This window comes from Ambystoma mexicanum, chromosome 1p (assembly GCF_040938575.1).
Source record: "Ambystoma mexicanum isolate Mex_15411 chromosome 1p, UKY_AmexF1_1, whole genome shotgun sequence".
Classification (NCBI taxonomy): Eukaryota; Metazoa; Chordata; class Amphibia; order Caudata; family Ambystomatidae; genus Ambystoma; species Ambystoma mexicanum.
The window spans coordinates 125614460-125637462 of record NC_090921.1 but is presented as its reverse complement, the minus strand read 5'-3'; the positions used below and the strand labels follow the sequence as shown (position 1 = coordinate 125637462).

The window sequence follows — 23003 nt, the reverse complement described above, 5'->3', positions numbered from 1 at the left end:
TGGCCTATGCTCATTGGTGAAGTCTAGCCCTTGCAGGCTAATGAACCACCTGAGCAGTTTGGGGTGTTCACCCTTCATCTGCATATGCCACTTTAAGGGCTTATGGTCAGTTTGGACCTTGAAGGCACACCCATTAAGGCAAGTTCTAAAACGCCTAAGTGCCCAAATTATATTAAAGCACTCCTTCTTAACAGTGGCCCACCTATGTTCCCTACCCTTGAGTTGCCTACTGATGAAAATGATAGGGTGCTCTCTCCCTTTGTCGTCTAACTGAGACACGACAGCTACAATTCCTGTGTCACTGGCATCAGCCTGCACAATAAAGAGTTTGCTGTAGTCAGGAGCACATACACAGGTGCCCTGCACAGACTTTCTTTTAAACAATCAAAGGCCCTTTGACAGCATTTACTCCATTGAACCATCCTATGCTGTTCAGGTAGTGTCAGAGGGACAGCCATGGTTCTATAGTTTACCATGAAGTTTCTGTAGGACCCAATGAGGCCCACAAAACCTCTCACCTGGTTTTGAGTATAGGGAGTCTCCCAGTCTTGTACAGCTTGTACTCTACTGGGGAGAGGTTGGATTTGACCCCCTCCTACCTCATGACCAAATTAGGTAACCTTCCCCTGGGCTATCTGGAACATGGTGGCCTTGATAGTGAGGTTGACCCTTTTCATGGCCTGCAACACCTATCCAAATGAGTCAAGAGTAGCATCTGCTTTTGACAGGTATACTGTCACCAGTGTCAATATCATGCCTACACCATGGGGTGAGGCCTGGTGTCAGTGAGGACAGAGGGGCATACTGCTGGAGTGAAGCCTGGCAGCTCCTCTGCTGCTCTGGTGTAAGATCTGGAGAGAGTTGCCCTCTCTCCACTGAGCCATCCTGAGGGTTGCTATGCAGCCAATCTGGAAGTGTCTCACTCTCATCCTCTTGATCTGAAGCTAGTAAAAGGCATGTCACTTCCTCTCTTCTGTAGAATGGCTTGAGCTTGTTGACATGGAAGACTTGATGCGTCAACCAGATAGTGGACTTCAGCCATCTTGGAGATTATCCTGAATGGTCCAGTCCACTTATCTGCCAAAGCTCGAGGCTTGGTAGGCTCCAGCACAAGGATCTCCTGACCAAGAGTCCTGTCGACTTCTGAGACCTTAAGGCCATGCCAGTATTTGTTCAATTCTTGGCTTGCCTTAAGATTGGCTGCTGCTTGGCACATCATTTGTGTCATCCTCCTTCTTCTGAGGCCTAACACATAGTAACCCACTTGCTTGGCAGGATCTGGGGGGGTTGGCTTCCACACATTCTCTTACTAGGACAAGGGACCCCCTCCCTGGATGTCCAAAGAGGAGCCCAAGGGGACTGAAACCAACACCATCTTGAGGCACTTATCTATAGGCAAACAGCAGGCATGAGGCATGGTAGGTGGAGAACCCATTTCCTCCCTAGGTGCTCTTCCAAAGCACCCAACATGCCATTGAGAGTCTTGTTAAACCTCTCAACCAGACCATTGGTCTGATGATGGTAGGAGGTGAGAATGTGTAAGTTACAACACATTCCTTCCACATAGCTTGCATGTAACTAGACATGTAGTTGGTTCCTCTGTCGTAAATCACCTCTGTAGGAAAACCAACTCTGGTGAAAATTCCCAGGAGAGCCCTGGCAAATACCATGGCAGTTATGGTACAAAAGGGGTATAGCCTCAGGCTACCTGGTGGCATGATCTAGCAGGTTGAACCTGTGTCCACCTGATGTTGGTGGCTCTAGTGGACCAACAATGTCGATGCCCACCCTCTCTAATGGTGTGCCATCCACTGGCAAAGGCTGCAGTGAGGCAACAGCACTGCCTCCAGTCCTGCCAGACAACTGACAAGTAGAGCAGGTCTTACAGTGGGCTTCCACTTTGACTTCCATTCTGGGCCAATAAAGGTGGGCTGAGAGCCTTTGCTTAGTCTTCTTAATGCCAAAATGACCAGCTAGGGGAACCTCATGTGTATTTGTATTTGTATTTATTATGTTTATATAGCGCTTTACTCGAAACGCTGCACATTTTAACAACTGGATACAAATAACATTAACATTATAACAGTATAACTGTAGAAGCAATTTGCAATTAAGAATCAGCCCAACAAAACAGTAAGTAGAGCAATTAAACTGAAGGGAAGAGGGAGAGTATTGCAGTAGAACTGAGAGGGAGAGGGAGGGGTGGGGAGGAGAAGAAGGTGGGAAACGGATGGGATAAAAGGGTGAGAATGGGGTGGAGGGAAGGGAAGGGAGATGATCATGGTGAGAAGAAAAGGAGGGAGGGGGAGCAAGAAGGGGGAAGGGTTTCATTACGGGGAATGGAGAAGGAGAGATTTAAGGGATGTGCGGAATGAGGAGAAGGTAGGAATAAAGTGGATTGAGAGAGGTAAGGAGTTCCAGTGCAGGGGGGCTAGGAGCTGGAAGGAGCGGAAACGGGAGGGGGCACAAGAGGATGGAGGAACAGTGAGAAGGAAGTGGTCAGCAGAACGAAGGGGGCGGGAGGGAGTATAGAAAGAGAGGAGGGAGGCAAGATAAGGGGGAGCAAGACTATGGAGAGATTTAAAGACTAAGTAGAGAAAATGAAATTTAAGTTGGGAGTGAAAGGGAAGCCAGCAAAGGGAAGCAGAGATGGAGTCATGGGAGGTGAGAAGACAGAGGCTACGGACGGCAGAATGATAGATAGATTTGAGGGGGGCGAGATGAGAAGTAGGTAGTCCAAAGAGTAAGGAGGAGCAGTAGAAGAGGCGAGAGAAGGTAAGGGAGGAGATTAAAAGTTTAGTAGCATGGAAAGTGAGAGAGGGGTGGACTTTGCGAATATTAAAGAGGTGGTAGCGACAGGCACGAGAGGTGAGAAAGAGATGATGGGAAAAAGAGAGAGAGGAGTCAAAGTGAATGCCTAAATTGCAAGCGTGGACAGAGATGGGGAGATTAGAAGGGGGAAAATGAATGAAAGGAGGAGGAGAGGGAGGGGGCAGAGAGTTGGAGGGGAAGAAAACTACTTCAGTCTTATCAGTGTTGAGGGTAAGAAAGGGGGAAGACATCCAATTTTTAATGGCAGTAAGACAGGAAGAGAGTTTAAAGTGGAGGTCGGTAGAGAAGGAAGAGAAGGAAAGGAAGAGCTGAGTATCGTCAGCATAGAAATGGTGAGAAATGCCAAAAGAAGAGATAACCGGGGCAAGAAGGGAGGTGTAGAGTGAGAAAAGGAAAGGGCCAAGCACCGAACCTTGGGGTACTCCATATTCCAGAGGCTGGGTAGGAGATGAGCGACTCCCCAGGAAACAGTAAAAGAGCGGGAGGAGAGGTAAAAGGATAGCCAGTTAAGAAAAGAGCCTTTGAATCCAAAGGAAGAAAGAGTGGTGAGAAGAAGGGGATGATCGACAGTTTCGAAGGCAGCAGAGAGGTCAAGAAGAATAAGGACAGAGGATTGCTTAGAGTGTCGAGCGGAGAGGAGGGAGTTAAGGATGTATGTGAGGGCCGTTTCAGGAGAGTGTTTAGGACGGAAGCCAGATTGAGGGGAGTAGGAGAGAGAGATTGTTAACAAAGGTTGAGAGCTGCGAGTAGGCAAGGCGCTCGAGTAGCTTAGAGAGGAATGGGAGAAGTGAGATAGGACGGAAGTTAGAGTTGAGCAGGGGATCAGCTGAATTTTTCTTCTGAATTGGAATGATAGTAGCATGCTTGAAAGCCGAGGGGAAGGTAACTGAGGAAAGGTAGGTGTTGAAGAAGGAAGTTAAGTAGGGAATAAGAAGAGGGTAGATCTTAGGGATAAGAAGGGAGGGGAGAGGGTCAGTTGGAGCAGACGAGGGGTGGGCTTTGGAGAGGAGGATGGAAACGTCAGAAGGGGAGACAGGGGAGAAGTCGGACATGCAGGTTAAGGGGGAGAAGAGGGGAGTAAGAGGAGCAGCTGATTTTTTTGCCAACCGGCAAGGATCTTGGAGGAGAAGAAGTTTGCAAAGTCAGAGGGAGAAAGGGTAGAAGATGTTAAAGGATCCGGGGTAGGAGTTGCGAGAAGACGAGAGAGAGTTTGGAAGATGCGGCGAGGGTGGGAGGCTTGGGATTGGAGAAGGTTAGAGTAGTAGGAGCGTTTTGCTGAGGAGAGACAAGAGTCATAAAGAGAGTGGTAAGAGAAATATGAGGATTGGTTGGAAAGTGAAGGAGATTTGAGCCAGAGTCTCTCAAGACGTCGGAGGAGACACTGCATGGAGAGAAGTTGAGGAGAGAGCCACGGTTGAGATGGTTTCCGGGTTGGACGGAAGAAGGAAAGGGGGTGATGTAGATCAAGAGAGGAGGAGATAGAAGAGGAGAGAGTGGAAAGTGCGTCATTGGCCGATAGTGAAGAGAAGTCTTGGAGAGAGGGGAGAGAAGAAGAGCAAGTGTCAAGAAAGAGGGAGGGATCAAAGTTGCGTAGGTCACGACGTGAAAAGATGGAAGGGGAGGGCTTAGGAGAAGAAGGAAGGGGAGTAAGGGAGAAGGAGAGTAAAGCATGATCGGAGAGTTAGATAGGTAGTGTGGGGACAGTAGAAGAGGGGGTAGGAAGAGTTGAAGATAAGGTCAAGAGTGGAGCCAGAGGAGTGAGTAGGAGAGGAAGGAAGAGGGGAAAGGAGGTAGGAGTCGAGGATGGACAAAAGGGGAGAGGAATAAGGGGGACAAGGGAGGTGAAGATTAAAGTCGCCGAGAACAGTTAGAGGAGAGGGAGATATGAGAGAAAGGAGGTGATCAAGGTCGTCGTAGAAGGAAGAAAGAAGGCCAGGGGGTCGATATATGATTAGAAAGGAGATGGGGTGAGGAGAGGAAAAAGATTTGTAAAGAAATTCGAAGGAAGGGAAAGAAGGAAGAGATGGAGAGGAGGTAGAGGAAAGGTAATTGGAGTATAAGAGGAGGCCAATACCTCTGCCACGGCCAGTAGCGCGTGAGATATGAGAGGAGGAAGAAGAAGAGGTGGTTAGGGAAGCGGGGACAGTGGTGTTCTGAGGGGGGAATCCAGGTTTCGGTTAGACATAGGAAATGAAGGTTGAGACGAAAGAACATGTCTAAAACTGCTGCGGTCTTGTTGCAGAGGGATCTGGCGTTCCAGAGAGCAATGTTCATGAGGGAGGGTTGAACAGTGGAGGGGTAGAGAAGATTAGGACGGTGAGAGATGGTAGGAGTAGAACGGGTAGAGTGGGGGAGGGGTTAAAGAGGGGAATGGACATGAGGAGGAGGGAGAAGGAGAGTAGGAGAGGAAGGGGAAGGCGGGGTGAGGGAAGGGGGGAAGGGTAACGAGGACGGTGAGAAAGAATTTTGGCATAACGCATAACAGAGTGAAGGAGAGCGGTATGGTGAGGGAATAAAGTGGTAGGGAAGGGAAGGCGGGTGTAGAGGAAGAGGAAGGAGTAGAGGGAGAAGGTGTAATGGGGAGTCAAACAGGAATGGGCGAGAGAGACTAGAAATAGCGCTGGAGGGAGTAGCAGAGCAAGAAGTTAAAGGTAGTTGAGCGCTGAGAAGGGGTAGGCTGGCGAAGAGATCCTCGGAGAGAGCAGTCGTGGAGGACCACTGCGTCCGTGCAGTTGGAGAAGCTGGTGGTATCCAGGTATACAGAGCCAGGGGAGGATGCTGGAGATAGTCAGTGGAGGTTAAGCTGGGTTGGCAAGCAGGGGCAGGGAGCCAGCCAGGTCTGGGGCCCGTATCAGCAAAGTAGGTGGTAGTGGCTTTAGTGACCGGGCCGGGTTCGGTCCAGAGCAGTCAACAGGTAATAGGCTAGGAGCCAGGTAGGCACGACCAGGTATACAGAGGCAGGGGAGGAGCCTGGAGTTAGACAGGTGAGGAGTCTACCGTGGAGTTAAGCTGGGATGGCAAGCAGGGGCAGGGAGCCAGCCAGGTCTGGGTTCCCGTATCAGCAAAGTAGGTGGTAGTGGCTTTAGTGACTGGGCCGGGTTCGATCAAGAGCAGTCAACAGTTGGTAGGCAAGGAGCCAGGTAGGCACGATCAGCGAAGTAGTTGGTAATGGCTTTTGTCTCTGGGCCGAGTTCGATCAGGAGCAGACAGCAGGTGGTAGATAAGGAGCCAGGAAGGCACGATCAGGAGCCGTGAGCGTATTCCTGTCTGAACCCGTGCTGATGAGGAAGGGGGAGGAGGCTCAGCAGCAGAGACTGTGCGGCAGGTGGTGAGCCAGGAGCCAGGCAGGACACTATCAGGTGCCGTGAGCGTGTTCCTGGTTAAAACCGTGCTGGTGAGGAAGCGGGTGGCGGCCCAGCAGCAGACCCGACCCGGGACCGGGATGGTGGAACAGGTCGATGGACCCCGGCCCGTGGTGGCAGAGCACGAACAGGAGCTTTGAGCGGGATACTAGCAGAACCTGCGCTGAAGGAAGCAGGTGGGAGCCCAGCAGCAGTCCCGACCCGAGACCAGGATGGCGGACTGGTCGAGGGACGCCCCGGCCTGTGGAGGAGGGCAGGCAGTGTCACTGTGGTCCGGAGAGCCGGCTGTTGAGGAGGGCTGGTAGGTACAGGGACCCGGAAGGAGGATAGGTCGATGGACACCCCAGCCTGATGAGGAGGGCGGGCAGTGTTACTGTGGTCCGGAGAGCGGGCAGTGTTACTGTGGTCCGGAGAGCTGGCCGTTGAGGAGAGCTGGTAGGCACAGAGGTCCAGAGTGCCTGCGCAGGAACTGAGCGGGAAGAGGCCTCACCGAGGAGCTAAGCCCGGACTGGATGAAGGAAAGTCAGATTCTGGAAGAATTCACTACCGGAGGAGCCCCCGGGCTCTAGGAGCATTTTCATCAAGTTAGATGAAAAATTGCTGTATTTATTGAATTATTTAGTCTGATTCTGGCTCAGGCGACCGAGCTTCTGCGCCCCGTGCTGGTATGATTGTATGATTGGATAATACAGGTCAGGATGTACCGTACTGATACGAGGTTCTCTGCGGTCTCGCTTCTGCGGGGGGCCCCCTCGAAGGTCGTTATAAGACGAGACTGTGCTCTCAGCGCTCTGTGGAGGGGGGGCTCTTGTCCCAGTCCTTATTTCTTATCTGGATAGGGAGGATGGGGGTGATAGCGCTTTCTTCCCCCCATCCCTCGTCATAGGTGGGCAGCTTCTACCATGGTACCATAGGTTTGGCCGTCTAGATCCTCCTCTGGCTGCCATGTTGGAACTGTGGCCCCGTCTGCCCCTCTGCAATTCCTATTCCAGTGTCGCTCGGAGATGTCGGGGGGGACGTCCCGTTTCCCGATTCCCCACCACTCTCCCTCAGCGGGCAGACAGCGGGGCCTTCAGTGCCGGGGCGCCGTCCCTCTCCGGCTTTGGTTTACGCCTTTGGGGTGTACTGCAGCTCCCGGTCCTCGCTGTAGGTCCGCATCAGGAAAACAGAGCGGGAAGAGTCCACTCCGAGGAGCCGATCCCAGACTGGATGAAGGAAAGTCTGATTCCAGGTGAATTCACTGAGGAGCCCCCGGGCTCTAGGAGCAGGAAATGAGACAAGTTAGGAGAAAAATTGCTGTATTTATTAAATTATTTAGTCTGATTCTGCCTGAAGTGAGAAGGCGCCGGTTCAGACGACCGGGCTTCTGCGCCCCCTGCTGGCCAATGTGCTAACCGCAACAGGAAGGGCCTGTATACCTTGGGTACAACCAACCTCTTGACTGTGCCAGGTTCAGGCTGAGTGGACTCACTGCAAAGGAGCTCACCCTCCCAACAAATCTTAAAATACCTGGGCCTGTTTCCTTAAACCCCCAAGAGAGTGGCACTCTCTTTGGCTCTTATAAAAATCTTCCCTCGAGGGCCCACCTTCAGCCAACAAGCACTGGTGGTCTGGCCAATCCTCTGCGATAAGTACCTCTCCTGAGGAGGGTCCTCTGGCCCTTTTCCCTCAGGAGTTGAGTCTGGGGTCACCATTGGGCCTAGTCCCTCAGGAGCTCTGACCACAGTAGGTACTGATGAAGCCACAGGAATTGAGGGAGCCCCCTTCTCAGAGGTGGCCTTCTTACTCTTTCCCCTTGCCTTATGTTTCCCATTTGGCTTAAGTAACTGACTATCAGTCAGACCCTGTTTGACCTGTCACATTGTGACTGTAACAGTAGTCAGGGATACTGTTTTGCTTTCCAGAATGTGTAGTGACCTCAGATTAGTAATACATGCCCACCTACACATGGTGAAAGTTCTTGGACAGAGGGAGGCAATAACACAAACTTAGACCAATAGTTAGAGTATAATTGGCTCTTTACAGCCCTTTATTCACAGTTACTAAAACACAACACACCAATGAATAAAAGCTACTTATCACGCATAGATACACACAATAACAAGAAGATAATGTAATGCCTCACTGTTAGCGCAGCTGTAGAGAACACCTTCATCTCGCCTGGCACAACACTGCAAAGCCCCAAAGCAGGTAGGCAGAGAGAACACCTCAGCTAACGGGTCTGGAACGGAGCATCCTCCTTCTCAGTGAGATTATTCCTCCTACTTCAGCAGATTACCCCACTCTACTTATTTGGTCAGAGTCTCTGCCTTCAACAGGTTACTAAATGTCCCCGGCTGGGGTGACAGACAACAAGCATCGGAGGCACCCTTATAGTGACAAAATCTCGACAGTGGAAAAAATGCATCTCAGACTACTGCGCTCCCGTTCCCAACAGCCTTATCAGTGCACCTGCTCGTCTCAGCCTCTTCTCTTAGCTCATCCTTGAGCGAGCAATGAAAAACTATCCTATGCAATGAGCTCATGCACTTCCCAACCTCAATACTGTTGCCGCTGCTAAATCATGTTTGCCTTCTAAAAGGGGTTCATTTCAAACTGCAAACTGCAGACTTTCACTGCGGTCGGAAGCAAATGCCCAAAATGGCTGCTTACCAGCGCCATGTTTAAGCTCGCTTTTCACTCGAGCACTGCAGATACTCCATCAGAAATTAACTGCAGCTCTACTAAGTCATTCCCCAACACGCTGTTGACAGGCACATTGTCCTGAACCATTATAGGAAGCGTTGCTGTCTTGCCATCAATCTGAATGGTGACCTGATGGTTCTCAGAGGAACACCTACATAGTCCTCTGACCTAATCATGGTCCTGTCCACCACTGTCATGCTAGCCCCAGTGTCTCTCAAACCAGTTTAAGGCTGGCCATTAATGAGAACACTTCTCAGAAATCTGCAGGTATTCTGTGGGATAGTAGCCAGTACCTCTGTGTACTGGTCCCAGGCCCCAAAGGACACTAACGAAATCTCTACAGGGGCACCAGAGTTGATTCCTGGAGAGGAGGGAAGGACAGTGGCCTCAACCTCAGTCATAGGGTAAGGGTATGTCCGCCTGACAGCCTGGACAGGACACAGGCGCTATATAAAACACAAAAAATACAAATACACTTGGGATCATCCTTATTGTGATCCACGGCCCCACACTCCCAACAGGGTGCCAGGAATGCAGGAAACTGTTTTGGATCCACTGGAAGCCTGCTTTGCAGCAGGAGAACCACTATTACTCCCACCCCCATGGCACGTATCCCCACTAGACCTTTGGACCTTAGCGGGAGAATGTTTTGTTTTTTCAAATGTGACTGCCTCGTGGAATCCTCAGCTTTCCGAGGGAACCCTTTTTCTTTGTCCTTGTCCTTCCCACTTGGATCCATAAGGGACAGCCTGCGGGAGATCCATTTGTCAGCCAACTTAAAGGGGTCCAAGATATTCTGGTCAGCAATGTACTGACGCAGCTCTGGTGAACAAGTCTCAGAAAAACAGGAGGTAGGACAATTCAACAAAAGACTTGACTTTGTAACTATGAACCCATCCCATCATATTCATATGTACATCACTCACCCAATCAATCCCTGACATAGTCTCTCTCTTTTTATAATCCCTGACCACTTAAGGTACTGGGCTGGTGTCTTTCCAAACTTGGCAATCAAAGCACCTTTCATACACTCTTACTGGCCCCTTTCACCCACACCCAACTTCAGAATGCAGTTATAACCTCTCTGAGGTACTCTGCTTAACAAGCACTTAGCCCAATCCTGTTGGACAACATTATTGATCTCACAAGCCAATTCAAATGCTTCCAACCACTGTAGAATAACTGAACTCTCCACATACACACCAACAAAATATTTCACGAACTTAGCGGTAGAAGACCTGATACTCTCAACTAGTCTAGCTTAAGTCTCCACCTTGGCTCTCTCCAATTGGATTCTTTGATTGATTGATTGTTTATTTGTATAGCGCCTATACACAATGTGTTTCAAAGCGCTTCAAGGCAAGGGAGGGAGCAAGGGAAAATACAATGACGTTCTTAAAAGGCCTTGAGAGATTCAGAATGTGAAGACATTACTATCGTACTAGGCCTGGTGACATTTCAGATAGTGCAAGTGCTATGACAAAGATAAGGAGGGGGAGGAGGTAGGAGATGAGTCAGACAAGCAACAAACATACTAGGCCTGATGACATTTCTGGTAGAGCCGGAGAGCTGACAAGAGGTAGGGGCGTGGGGAGGAGGGAGTAGGAGAGGAACTAAACATGCAACGATCGTACTAGGCCTGATGACATTTCAGGTAGTGCTGTAGGGGGAGAGGGGAGGACAAACAAGGAGGGAGGGGGAGGAAAACAAACAAGCTACTATCGTACTAGATAAGATGACATTTCCCGCATAGAGTAAGAGCTATGACAAAGATAAGGAGGGGAGAGGAGGGGGTAGTAGATGAGACCGACAAGCAACTAACGTACTAGGCCTGACGACATTTCGGGTAGAGCCGGAGGGTTGACAAGAGGGGAAGGGAGGAGGAGAGGAACAAAACAAGCAACTATCATGCTAGGCCTGACGACATTTCAGGTAGTTTGACATTCAATGTCTCTGTCTTTGAGTTCAAGATCTCTTTCTTTGAGTATAACTTGCTGTGCCAACTCCTCTTTCTTCAACTCAGCTTCAGTTTGTTTGTTTGTTTATTTATTTATTTATATAGCGCTCCGGACCCGGGAGTAAATGGGCGCTGGTACAGGTTACAAAGCACAATACATGGTAATTAACAGTAATACTTTTTAGCAAAGGTTATATACAGAGAGTACAGGCAATGGCAATGAAGACATCCAATTAAAGACATAACTGGCACATGTACAGTAAATACAGATAGTAACTGTGTCTAACGTACTAATTGACTTTGTGCCAATAGCCACTCTATGGCAAGTTTCCTGAAGGACTGGAAGGAATTGGCCTACTTAATGTTTAGTGGCGGGGAGTTCCAACGTTGGGAGGCGAGGACAGTGAAGCTAGAGCCTCCGGCTCTTCTAGAGATAAATCTGGGCACCATGAGACATAGGGTGTTAGAAGATCTGGTCATTCTGCTGGACTGCTTCCAGGTGAATTTATTGGTGAGGTAGGGGGGGCTAAGTGGTTGAGAGCTTTGTATGTGAGGCAGAGAGTTTTTAGGTCAATTTTTTGTTGGATGGTAAGCCATTTGCATGCGATTCTAGTGTCGGAGATATGCTCTCGCCTAGGAATGTTTAGTGCTACTCGTAGCGCATTATTTTGAATGACTTGGAGTTTACTAATTATAGCTTGGTTGGCACCTAGGTAGAGACTGTTGCAGTAGTCTAACTTGGACTGTATGAGGGCTCTCGCTAGAGTAAGGCAACTGTTAGTAGAGAGAAAAGGTCTGCATGCCCGAATAAGTTTTCCTGTGTAGGCGGTGGAGGAAGCGGTAGAATTGACTTGCTTGGTGAGAGTGATATTGGCATCAAGATAGAAACCAAGAGTGTTCACGTTTTTGGCGACAGGGATGGTGTTGCCATCGATGATGATCTTAGAGTAGTTGGGGCTCAGTTTTTGTAGGATATTAGGTGAACCAACAATGAGCAGTTCGGTCTTCTCGTCATTCAGGCAGAGGCCATGTGTGGCCATCCATGCCTGAATGACAGAGAACATTTCGTTGATCCTAGTGACATCAGTGTTGTAATTGCCAGATATGGTGAGAAGTATCTGGGTGTCATCCGCATAGTTTGAATAGGTGACACCCAGACGATCCAATTTATCAAAGAGAGGCTTTGTAAAAATATTATAAAGTGTGGGGGAAACGCATGAGCCTTGTGGGACACCACAAGTAATGGGGATGGGGTCTGCTGCTGCCACAGGGGAAAAGACCCTCATGGTTCTGTTGGCCAGGAAGGACTGTATCCATGTGACAGCAGAAGGGGAGAAATGAGCGGCAGAGGAGAGGTGGTTACAGAGTAGTTTGTGGTCGACCAAGTCGAAGGCTGCTGAGAGGTCTAGGAGGAGTAGGATAGCAGCCTTGCCCTTGTCTTTAATGTCGTCAATCTGACTTTTGAGATCAACAAGGGCAGTTTCTGTTCCATGCTGACGTCGAAAGCCAGATTGACGCAATCCCAGTAATTGGTTGGATTCTAAAATAATTCTGGATTTGCAAGTAAGCAACTCTATCCAGGATTTTTAGCAGGAAGGCTACGTTAGTGATGGGCCTATAATTAGTAGGAATGGCTGGATCCAGGGTCTGTTTTTTTAGAAGAGGGAGGACCCATGACTGTTTCAAAGTGTTAGGTACTGAGTTGGTAGAGAATGATACGTTTATAAGTTTAGAAATAAATGGGGAGAGGTCTCTTGCGGCATCTTTTATGATATGTGCGGGACAGCTGTCCCCTTTACAGTTTGACGGTTTGAGAGAAGTTATAATTTATTGCACTTCTAGTGCGGTTACCTTTTTGAAGGTGAAGCCACAGTTGGTATTGGACGTAGTAGGTGAGCTCGGGGTGGGTAGGTTACTATTGGAGAGTTGTAGTCTTTTACTTTCAATTTTTGTTTGCAGGCCGGTAATTTTATTCGCAAGGGCGTTTTGGATGCTGGTGCACCATAATTGATCTTTAACAGGACATGTCCATAGGAGGATTGGGGTTTTCTAGCACCTTCAAGATAGCAAATCATTCTTTAGTATTGGAGCTAGCATTGTTTATTCTTACATTGTAGGCTTCTTTTTTGGTGCAAATTATTTCTTTTTTATAGAGGGAGGATGCATTGATGAGATTAGTTTTGTGTTCCTCAGATGGATTCATTTTCCAAAGGGTTTCCATTTTAGTTTTCTTATTTCTTAGTATTTTAAGTTCCGGTGTGTACCATGAGTTAAGATGGGATCTAGGTTTACCTTTACGTGATTTTAAAGGGGCAATGATGTCAATGGCTTTGGTCATGGCGTCATTGTAGGTGTCTACAAGTACGTTGAGGTCCGATGTGTCAGGGATCGTGTTAAGGGTAGGTAGAACCAGTGGAATGAGGGTTTCTACGGTAATGTTATGCTTATTTCTAGTCAGACATGCTGGTGCCGGGTGGCACTATATGTGGTTAGGATTGTTGGTGCTGATGTCAAATGAGAGTAGGAGATGGTCAGTCCATATGAGAGGTTGGGGGTCCTTACAGGTGATGTTGCAGTTCTAGGCAGCGAGCCAGTCTAAGGTCCTGCCCTTCTGATGCGTAGGTAAGGTGATGAGTTGAGTGTAGTTGTGTTTGCAGAGGGCATTAGCAAGGGAAGATGCAGGGGTATCGTGAGGATCATTATAACCCAGGTTAAAGTCACCTAGGATAATATTCTGTGAGAGAGGTTTGGATTTCTCTGCTATAAGGGAGGTTATATCTTCCTCAAAGGTCCCTGTTGGGCCAGGGGGCCTGTATATTAGTTCCAAAGTGATAGTGGTTTTAGGTGTAGTTTGTATTTTAATGGACAAGTGTTCACATGAATTTAGTATGGGGGCGGTGACAGATCTAATATCAAGCGAAGATTTGAATATGAGAGCTACACCTCCTCCACGAGCATTGGGTCTGTCGGCCCTGAGGATGGAGTAGTTGTCGGGAAGTGCATGGGTTAGATAGGGACCTGCTGCCGCATGAAGCCAGGTTTCTGTAGTGGCAAGGAAGTCCAGGTCTTCTGAGCGGATGAGGTCGGCGATTTCATTAGGGTGAGCAACAAGGGACCTGACGTTGAGTAAGGCTCCTTTTAGTGAGCTGGTGTTTGCATGGGTGTTTTTGTTGGTGTCTTTAGTCATGGGCGTAGTTGGTATTTTATTCCATAAGGTGAGAAGTCTGCAGCCTAGTCTGTTGTTGCGGGTGGTGATGTTGGGGTAGGTTGTGGGGCGATATTCTGTTATTTTGGGCGAGTTTTGGTTGGTGTCGCAGTGGGCATCTTTGGCAAGGTCAACGCTGTTAAGTGGAGGGTGATCTAGAGTGACGCCGATTTTAGCAGTATGGTCTGTAGGGGCACTATGGGGGAAGGGAGGCAGGTTGGGCAGGAAGGGTGTGGGGCAGGGAATGGGGTGATGTCTAGGGCAGCCAAGCTTGGCTAGACCATTGCTAAATGGGATGTGGCTGCTTCTACTACAAGGCGTGTGATTGGGCATGACACAGAAAGGGAACATGATGAGGATGAGCCAGGCTGGCATAGTTCAAGCCAATGGAAGGGCGTGAATACAGTAGCTAGATTCAAGTTGTGTGTGAGCTGGCAAAGTTACTGGTTAATGGAGCAGACAACAAGCTAGTTAAGGTAGCAGCTAGGCACAACGCAAGTGTACAGTGGTTAGTGATTGACCATAGGGCACAACGCAAGTGTACAGCGGTCAGTAAGTGACCATAGGGTGCAACGCAAGTGTACAGTGGTCAGTGAGTGACCATAGGGCACGACACAATTGCACAGTGGTCAGTGAGTGACCAAAGAGCACAACACAATTGCACAGTGGTCAGTGAGTGACCATAGGGCACATTGCAATTGCGCAGTGGTCTCTAGACGACCATAGTGTACTGCACAGTTACATTTAGGCACAGGGCACATAAGGCTAGGCAATGCAAAAACACACATAGGCAGGTGCAATTTTGGCGCGGGGCACATCAAGGCTAGGCAATGCAAAAAACACACATAGGCAAGGTGCAATTATGGCACAGGGCACTTCTAAGCTAGTCAGTGTAACCTGGTAACAGTAATGGGTTCAAATGAGTGAAATTATTTAAACAATGAGAGTGCGTCAAATATAGTGGACACAGTGATGCTACGAGTGCATGTGACTAGTAAAGCAGTGGTGGTTCAGCTAGGTGTTGTGGACCACTGTGAAGGTTAATCATACAGCAGTAGTAAGGGCTGTTAGTTTCATCATTGTGGGGACAATAGCCAGTAACAAAAAAAAGTGGCAGCAATTTCACAAAGTTCAAATAGGCAGTAGCTTCAGCAATAGTTAGACGGTTGTGATCCTGGTGGATGCAACATATGCCATGACAGCGTGATAGTGCATCGGGTGATGGTGCCTCAAGGATCCAGATGCGTGATTTGGGCAGTCTACATTTTAGGTGGTAAAGGCAGTGTTATGCCATGGGTCAGAGCAGTTGGGTGCAGGAAAGGGCGGCAGTTATGTTTTAGCAGAGCAGGCGTGATTTAACAGTTCGGGGGGCAGGGTAAGCGGAATAAGGCAAGTATGACTTACCAATGTTGGGGTGGCAGCGCTTGGTGCCCAAAGCCCATACGGCCCCAGACAGGCTCACGACGGGCGCTGTGCCTTTGTATGGGTGCCCGGCTCGCGATTGGCTGCTTAAAGGAGGCAGGGAGCCAAAGGAGCAGGGCGAGGGGGTATGTTGTTCCTCCTCCTCCTCAGAGCCGGGGAGTGCAGGCAGGCACTCCGAATTCCGGGTCGGCCATTTTGAAGTGGCAGTCTCCTCGTGGGTGCTAATGGCGGTTAGCACAGATCTTTGGTAAAACGGATCTGGTTAGCAGGCGAGGGGGCTGAAAGGGGCATCCAAGTGCATACAAACACTTAGATGATGCAGCCTTGGTAATTAGGACGGATGTTGGCGGCGGGCGACCAGCTTCGTGATGTGGTTGGCAAATTAGGCAGGCAGCCTAGCGATGAAGCGGGTGCACATCAAAGCACCTCTCCTCTGGCCACTACTCCTGTAGTGGGGGGGGGGGGGCTCCAGCTCCTCCTCAGGAACAGGCAGGACTGTTGTGGGCTCAGGCTCACGACAGGCGCTGTGCCTTTGTATGGGTGCCTTCGTGTGGAGCCGGCTCGAGCCTGCCGTCTCTAAGGTTTTATATTCAAAGGCTAATTTCATCCTCAATAACTCAAGTTCCAGGTCATTACCCTGTGAAACAATGCTGGGATTTGGAATTGAAGTGGTAGGAGATGTGGCAATCCCATTGGCAACATCTGTGACTTCACCGAGAGCAAACCCCCATCAGAGCCTCCTCCATTGTCATCATGTGTATCACAACCTGCCTGGTAATCCACAAGCGCAGCTATGCGCTCTGCCCTAGACTTATCCTCAAAGTCTATTTCGCTCTCTGAACATGCACTCTGGAGAGCTTCGAAGCACATTGTTGTCGATTTACCATGTTCAAGAGGTTCAATTGTTTGTAGTGAAGTTATACCAGTAAACACTACTAAAACACTGAATTATTAAAAGAGTGACTATTGTGTAGTAGCAAGTTTAAACATTGAGTATTAAATCCAGTAATCCTACTGCTGTACCACCAGTGTAAAGACTGGGGGGCGGTATATTTACTTTGGCCCTCTATATGGTGTTGATAGATGCACATAGCACCACAGCCAAGGTTCTCTATATGGTAGCTTGGAAGAGCAACCAACGCTTAAGCTATCAGGAGGTGATGCTGGCTGGTTCTTAAGTAAAGTGTGTCCACAGGCCCCCATAAAGGAATGTCCACACACTATGTTAGATGATCACACAGCTTCTTTATATAATATAAGGTTCAGAGAATTATATACATATAAATAACACACTTTGTACTTTGGCAGCACTTAATGAATAATGGCAACAATATATATTCTATGTGGCACCACGCTAGACTTAAATTCAGTAATAATGCACCAACAGAGGAAAGTTTAAAAAGGCATGTGAATTCTTAAGTAAGGTGTACTTTCATGATTAAGGGAAAAATGCAGGCTTGTTTCAGAACATAGGCAGTATACTTTAGTGAGACTGAAAGCGAACCCCAACTTACAGGGGTGCCCCTTAAATACAGGGGACCCATAATCATGCTTAAAGCAGATTATGTAAATGCACCCCCCTAGGGAATTAAAAGCCATGAGTCTATCTTGCAACTGATAGCAATACTTTCATCTTTACAGATCATGAGGATTGGGGAAATGGAAGAGGACTCTGCCATTCCCAGGTCCTGAAGACTGGTGCTGGGCCTGGGGCTTAAATACTCTTGACTTGGTCACTGGATACCAGCCGAACTCCTCCAAAATGTTCCTTCTTGCCATACAAGGGATGCTGCAGAGTCTCCAGTGTTGCATGGCTAGGTTCTGTTTGGGACAAGCTACATAACATTATGCTGCATATACAGGAATACTTTGTCGCTTTTGTTTAGCATAATTTACTATGTTATAAACATTCATACATAAACACATTTTTCCGCCATTCTCTCAACACTTAACTCCATAAAAGTATATACTATCTGGTCCAGTATTTCTCATAAAAAACCCTTGTTTTTCTAGTACTCTTTGTCGTGCTGAATCTTTTTTAGTCTCCATTGGCTTGTGATTGACAGGAACAACTGCTGAGTTACCTCGTGCTGTCTACCCGCCTACCTGTAGTCTATATTAAGTACAGCCTGAATTTACCGTGTGTTTTGAGCAAATCTAACTTACAATGTACCAGATTTACATATATATCCATCTGAATAATTGTTTGCACATTATATTTCAATCCTAACTATCTTTATTTAGTGACTGGCCACGCCTCTGTTTGATTATTTTTGCATGAAAAAAGCTTTCTCAGTGCTATAGCGCTTAGGAAACTTGCCTAGTTGTAAAGCGTTTGAGGGGTGCAGGAAGTCACTAGCTTCTCCCCAACATTCCCCCCTTTCGTTACTTCTACAGTAACTAACTCATCCCCACCTGACATATTTGCAACCCCAGAAATATTAGTTTGAGTTTCGCTGTTTATTGTATGGCAAGGGGTTTTAAATCCTCCAATTGATACCATCATCTTTCCACTATTAGGGACAATAGGAACACATCATCGGAGACCCCATTGGCACGTGCAGAAGAGAACCAAGAAGAACATGATCACAGGAACCAGTATTTTTACTACTGCACCCAGCCATGAAAGGACCCAATCAAAGGCAAGCGATAGCCAATCTGTGTTCTGAACTCCACCTTCTTTCTTCATTTGAACACCTAGATTGTGCACCTCCTTGAAGTGGGATAGTGACCCATTCTCAGCATCCTCATGGCGTAGAAAAGTGCAGCAGTTGCTTGTACCCCAGGAGCCAAAAAAGATGAATAAGAAAGTCTCTGCTGAGCTAAAAAGTCAATACTTGTCAGGTATTCCTCTGAGCAGTGTGGAACAGTCTTTTGAGACAGTTTGAGCTTTTCTTTCTTCCCCGCCATCAAAATCGTCCTTTTTCTGGCAGCATATCAAATTCTTGTGTGATCTGCAAGCTTCTTCCGGTTTCTTTAGGTGCTAGAGTGACTGTTGGCACCTCGACAGGCATTTCTTCTCCCTTCAGGTGTTCATCCAGGATTACTAATAGCACTGATTGCAGGGTGGCCAGTGAACACCTGCCCCTCCAAGATGGTAGGAGTTGCAAGTAGCCTTGTTGGCCACAAACCCAGTAGTAATCCATCACTGCTGCTGTACCTTTCGTCATACCAGGGATCACAAGAGTGATGTTGCATTGTGTATATGTGCCACCAGAAACTGTTCCTTCATTGCTAAAACAAAGTTCAAAATTGTTGGCCCTTTATATTCGCACTGGTTTCTTCATTGTTGCAATCCGTGTCAGCCTTGTGATGTTTCGGGACAATATTTGCGCACACATAGTCTCTATTTGGAATATTGCTTCTCCACTGTACTCGATCAACCCATCTGCCAGGCACATCACTCATTTGTCATTGTCATTTGAGTAACCTCCCAAGGAGAAATATGGTCCTTGTAGACACTAGCGGTATTTCGTGTTGCCATTGCATAATTCTGGGTCTAGATCAATGCTTCTCAACTGCTCACTATGTGCCAGGAATGTGCCCTTTATCCCTTATAGTGCAAGATGTACCCAGCATTGTGCCTCTGTAATTGGGACTGGATGTGGACCTAAAAACCTTAGGAGCCCCTGATGCGTGCGGGATAAGTGCACACCTTTAACAGCTTTATTTGATTATATTAATTCCTGTAATGCGCATATCAGAGTACCAGCTATTCAATGTTTCTACATTCTGGACATCAGAAATAGTGTCAAAACCCAACACCTTATGTAAACCATACATCATTCATACTTCCCGTTTCATTCGTCTAAGAACTTATAGAGGTGGCCGGCAAAAAGTGAGACATAATGTATTTCCTTTTTTTTTACTGACATATTAGCATTTATTTTCCCCAACTGTCCATCTCCCCCTTATATGTCCACCCCATATAACAAACATACCTTCATCCACCCCAATAACCACAACCAGTGTCATACAGAACAACATAGTACTACTACATTTCTAGACTAAATAACATCTTTATTTATCATTATCCCTACATAACAGAGAGGTCGGTCAGCCATCTTTGCTCATTCCTGGAGAGGAGAAAAAAGGTTATCAAGAAAGAGAGTGAGAAAGAGAAGGTTATCAAGAAAGAGAGCGAGAAAGAGAAAAAGAAAGAGAAAGAAAGTGAGTGAGAGAAGAGAGGGAGAGGGGGAAAGGGAGAAAAAGACACCCTTTTTCCACCAGGGCCGACCGGGTTCCAAACCTTCAAAAAAAAGAAAATATTGACAGAAGATAAAAAAAGAAAAAACAATAAAAAATGAAAATAGAAAGAAAAAGGAAAAATCAGGCATGTGCCAATGCACACCTCCCTGGCATGGATCCTCAAAAATGTCTCTTCTTTGGCTATGCCCTACTAAACTTTGCCGAGTCTCAGGTGCTCTTCGGACATCCAAGAGATGCACCCAATATCTAACTCCTTCATACGGACGGCGAGAGGAGTACAGAACACCACCTCATATGGACCTTTAAACCTGGGGCTGATCAGTTCCCCAGATAATAATGGTCCAGTTGTAAAATGGGCAATGCTGTGTATGGACCTATGGTCTTGCTTTCTAAAGGGGGGAGAATAGTGGTCGCTATTTCTCCCCCCTTTACCGCACGCTACTACCGCCTCTGTGTGCTTCCGTCCCGTCCTCTGGTCAGTTATTTATGACTCATCAACATATGTCTCCTTCCGAGTGGGAAAATAAATAAACTCCTGTAAATAATCCGGAGTTGCTAAAACAGGGCCCGTGCAAATAGCTTAAGTCCTCATATTGTCTAGTCATTTTGTCAGTCCATTAAAATGTACTTTTAAGTCCTCTGTCCTTCCCTGAGACTTTGTAACAGTGGCCTTGTGTAGACTGCGTAGTTCAGGATCCGCGTCCTACAATAATTACAGAAGCCCAAAAAACTGCTACATTTCCTTCACAGTACTGAGCCTAGGGGCGGTGTGTACTGCCGCCGCCCTATCTGATAAAAACATTTTTCCCCATTACAAAAATGAGTTGTCCCAAGTATAGTCCCTCCTGTTGGCTGTATTATAGCTTCTTTTTTATCTGCCTTGTACCCTTTGTGAGCCAGCAACAGAATCCCTCCTGGCTGATGTATATTTTCACTACATCCCAACCGATCATCTACATACTGGGTGATTTGTGCTAAGCACCTTACTTCAATGTAATCTGTACAGAGGTGTGATGAGATCATAGTTAAGGACTGTCAGTATCTATAAAATGTATGGAAACAAATGCCTTACTACCATGCTTTGCCTGTGTTTATAAACTGAGAAGGAGCTCATGAGGTGCTTTATTCTAATCTGTGAGCTCCTTGGTTTTTTGTTGCTAGGTAACGAACGAGGAACGAGAAGAGACGGAGAACGACGGTTATACATGGGCGTATTAAAAAAATAAGATACGGAGAGAAGTTTTACATAGCTTGTTGCTGACTTCAATGCACCGTTGCGCTGAATAAAAGGTTTATCCTCCAGTTGATCTGGCGGAAGTTAGACGACGTGTGAAATGTGCTGAAGCGGAAGCACCGTTGCGCTACGAAGAGTTATGAGAAAACAGTTGGTATGGTGATGTTAAAACGCCATCTGGAAGTTTGTTGGAGTCTCGTCTGTTTTTGAGAGATTGGCTCAGCGGCGGAGGCGTGTCTCTTTGGTTTCTCGTCATGGGAGGGGAGTCCCGTTATTGAACAGCTGGTTCATAGCTGATACTACGTCCAGACGGAACCACGCACGCAGCAAGGACAAACAGATCAGAGGAGTCGGAGTCCTGAAGAGTTACTACAAAGGAAGCAGATGAACCTGAGTTCAAAAGGGACTACGCTGTGAGAGAGAGAGCGAGCGAGCCAAAAGCCATGAAGTAAGACAAGGCTTGAAAAGGGTGTCCCTGTGAAGATACGTGTGGCCATTGGGGACGAAGTGGTTATGAGGGCATAAAAATAAGTTGCAAACAACTCATGAAAGGCTCTTTTGCAGACAAACCAAACAGTGACACAGTATATATATATATATAAGCAAGACTATATTTTAAACCTTAAACAATGTTTAGTACGCTGGTAAAATCTCCAGAAATAAAATAAGAGGAGAGAATTCACGACAGTAGAGTTTTATTAAAACTGATTTCATCAAGGAAAACAAATAAACAAAAGCTGGATGTGAAGAGACATAAAGAGAGAGACAAGGGGAAAGAGAAAAGAAAAGACAAAGAGAGACAGTGAAGGCAAAGATCAGAAAGCGTCCACAGTAGTGGCTAAAGAGACAGAGAGACAATAGCAAAAAGCTGGAGAAACAAAATGAATATTGAGGCTTTGTGCGGTCACTTACCTGAACATTGTTTAGGGGAAGATTCCTCCGGAAGAGAAGCCGTTGAAGAAACTGGGAGAAAGACATATCCTTTTTTCCTAAAACTGAAAGAAAGAGAAAAGTTCCTGGCTGTGGGTCAAGGGCAGCGTTTTCGTGGGGTGAAGCTGTTAGGCTGCTGTGGCTCTGCTGTTTGAGCTTTATTTTCACTGTGCGCTGAGTGAACTCTGCTTTTGGACACTCATGGAACACTCATTGAATGCAGCATACGGCACCCGGAACGGCTGTAAATCTCCTGTGCCTTTCAGAAGCATACCAGGAGCCGCCTAAACCTTTAAGCATCCATCGAGAGCGAAGCCACACCCCCCGGAGCCACCAGGAAGTTAAATTTACTACACCCAGCCCTCGCGGTGTGAAGCCCGGCTGTGGTGTCAAGGGCGGCGTTTTCGTGGGGTGAAGCTGTTAGGCTGCTGTTTGGCCTGGAGGCGCGGCACGCAAAACTAGTGTTGACTTTGTGGCGTGCGTCTCGGGTGTCTTGGAAGGTTATATCAGCCCCCCTGCAACGCATGCGATGTGCGAAGCCATAGGAGTTCCCCGCCAGTGATTCTACCCGTGAGTTCTGAGGAGGCTGCACGCGAGTTTGTCATAGCCCGCATTAAGATAAAAGGTGAGAGAGTTCTACATGCAAAACCTTTGATGCACGCATATTACTGACTGTACGCCACGTTATCTGAATCATACGAATTTCTGTGGTGCACCATCGATGGTTTTCCATTTCAAACAGTTAGCGGATCCTGTGCCTGTATCTGCGAGGCATGGCCTTCTGAGCAGGCAAGCTCATTTACTTATCCACGCATTGCCTTAAACCCCATTGAACACACGCGAGAGAGACTAACTTTTGATCTTTGCTTAATCTATTGTGCTCAACTGTGATTGTGGGGCTAGACCCTTTGAGCAGTCGAGCCGTTCCACACATTGACTCAAAACTAGTGGTCTACGTACGTGTGGGTCTAACTTTTGATCTATCTCAACTACGACCAGCTCGACTGTGACTGCGGGGCTAGACCCTTTGAGCAGTCGAGCCCATCCACACATTGACTCAAAACTAATGGTCTACGTACGTGTGGCTCTAACTTTTGATCTATCTCAACTTCGACCAGCTTGACTATGACTGCGGAGCTAGACCCTTTGAGCAGTCGAGCCCATCCA

General features: G+C 47.5%; 1 protein-coding gene across 1 annotated transcript in view; it reads left to right on the top strand.

Annotated features, from left to right (window-relative positions):
* The window catches only part of ZCWPW1 (zinc finger CW-type and PWWP domain containing 1), an 867839-nt gene extending 846949 nt beyond the window's left edge, over window positions 1-20890 (top strand). The window contains exon 8 of the mRNA XM_069607206.1: window positions 20834-20890. Within this exon, the coding sequence (XP_069463307.1) occupies window positions 20834-20890 (57 nt within the window). The remainder of the gene's footprint in view (window positions 1-20833) is intronic.
* The last annotated feature ends 2113 nt before the right edge of the window (window positions 20891-23003 follow it).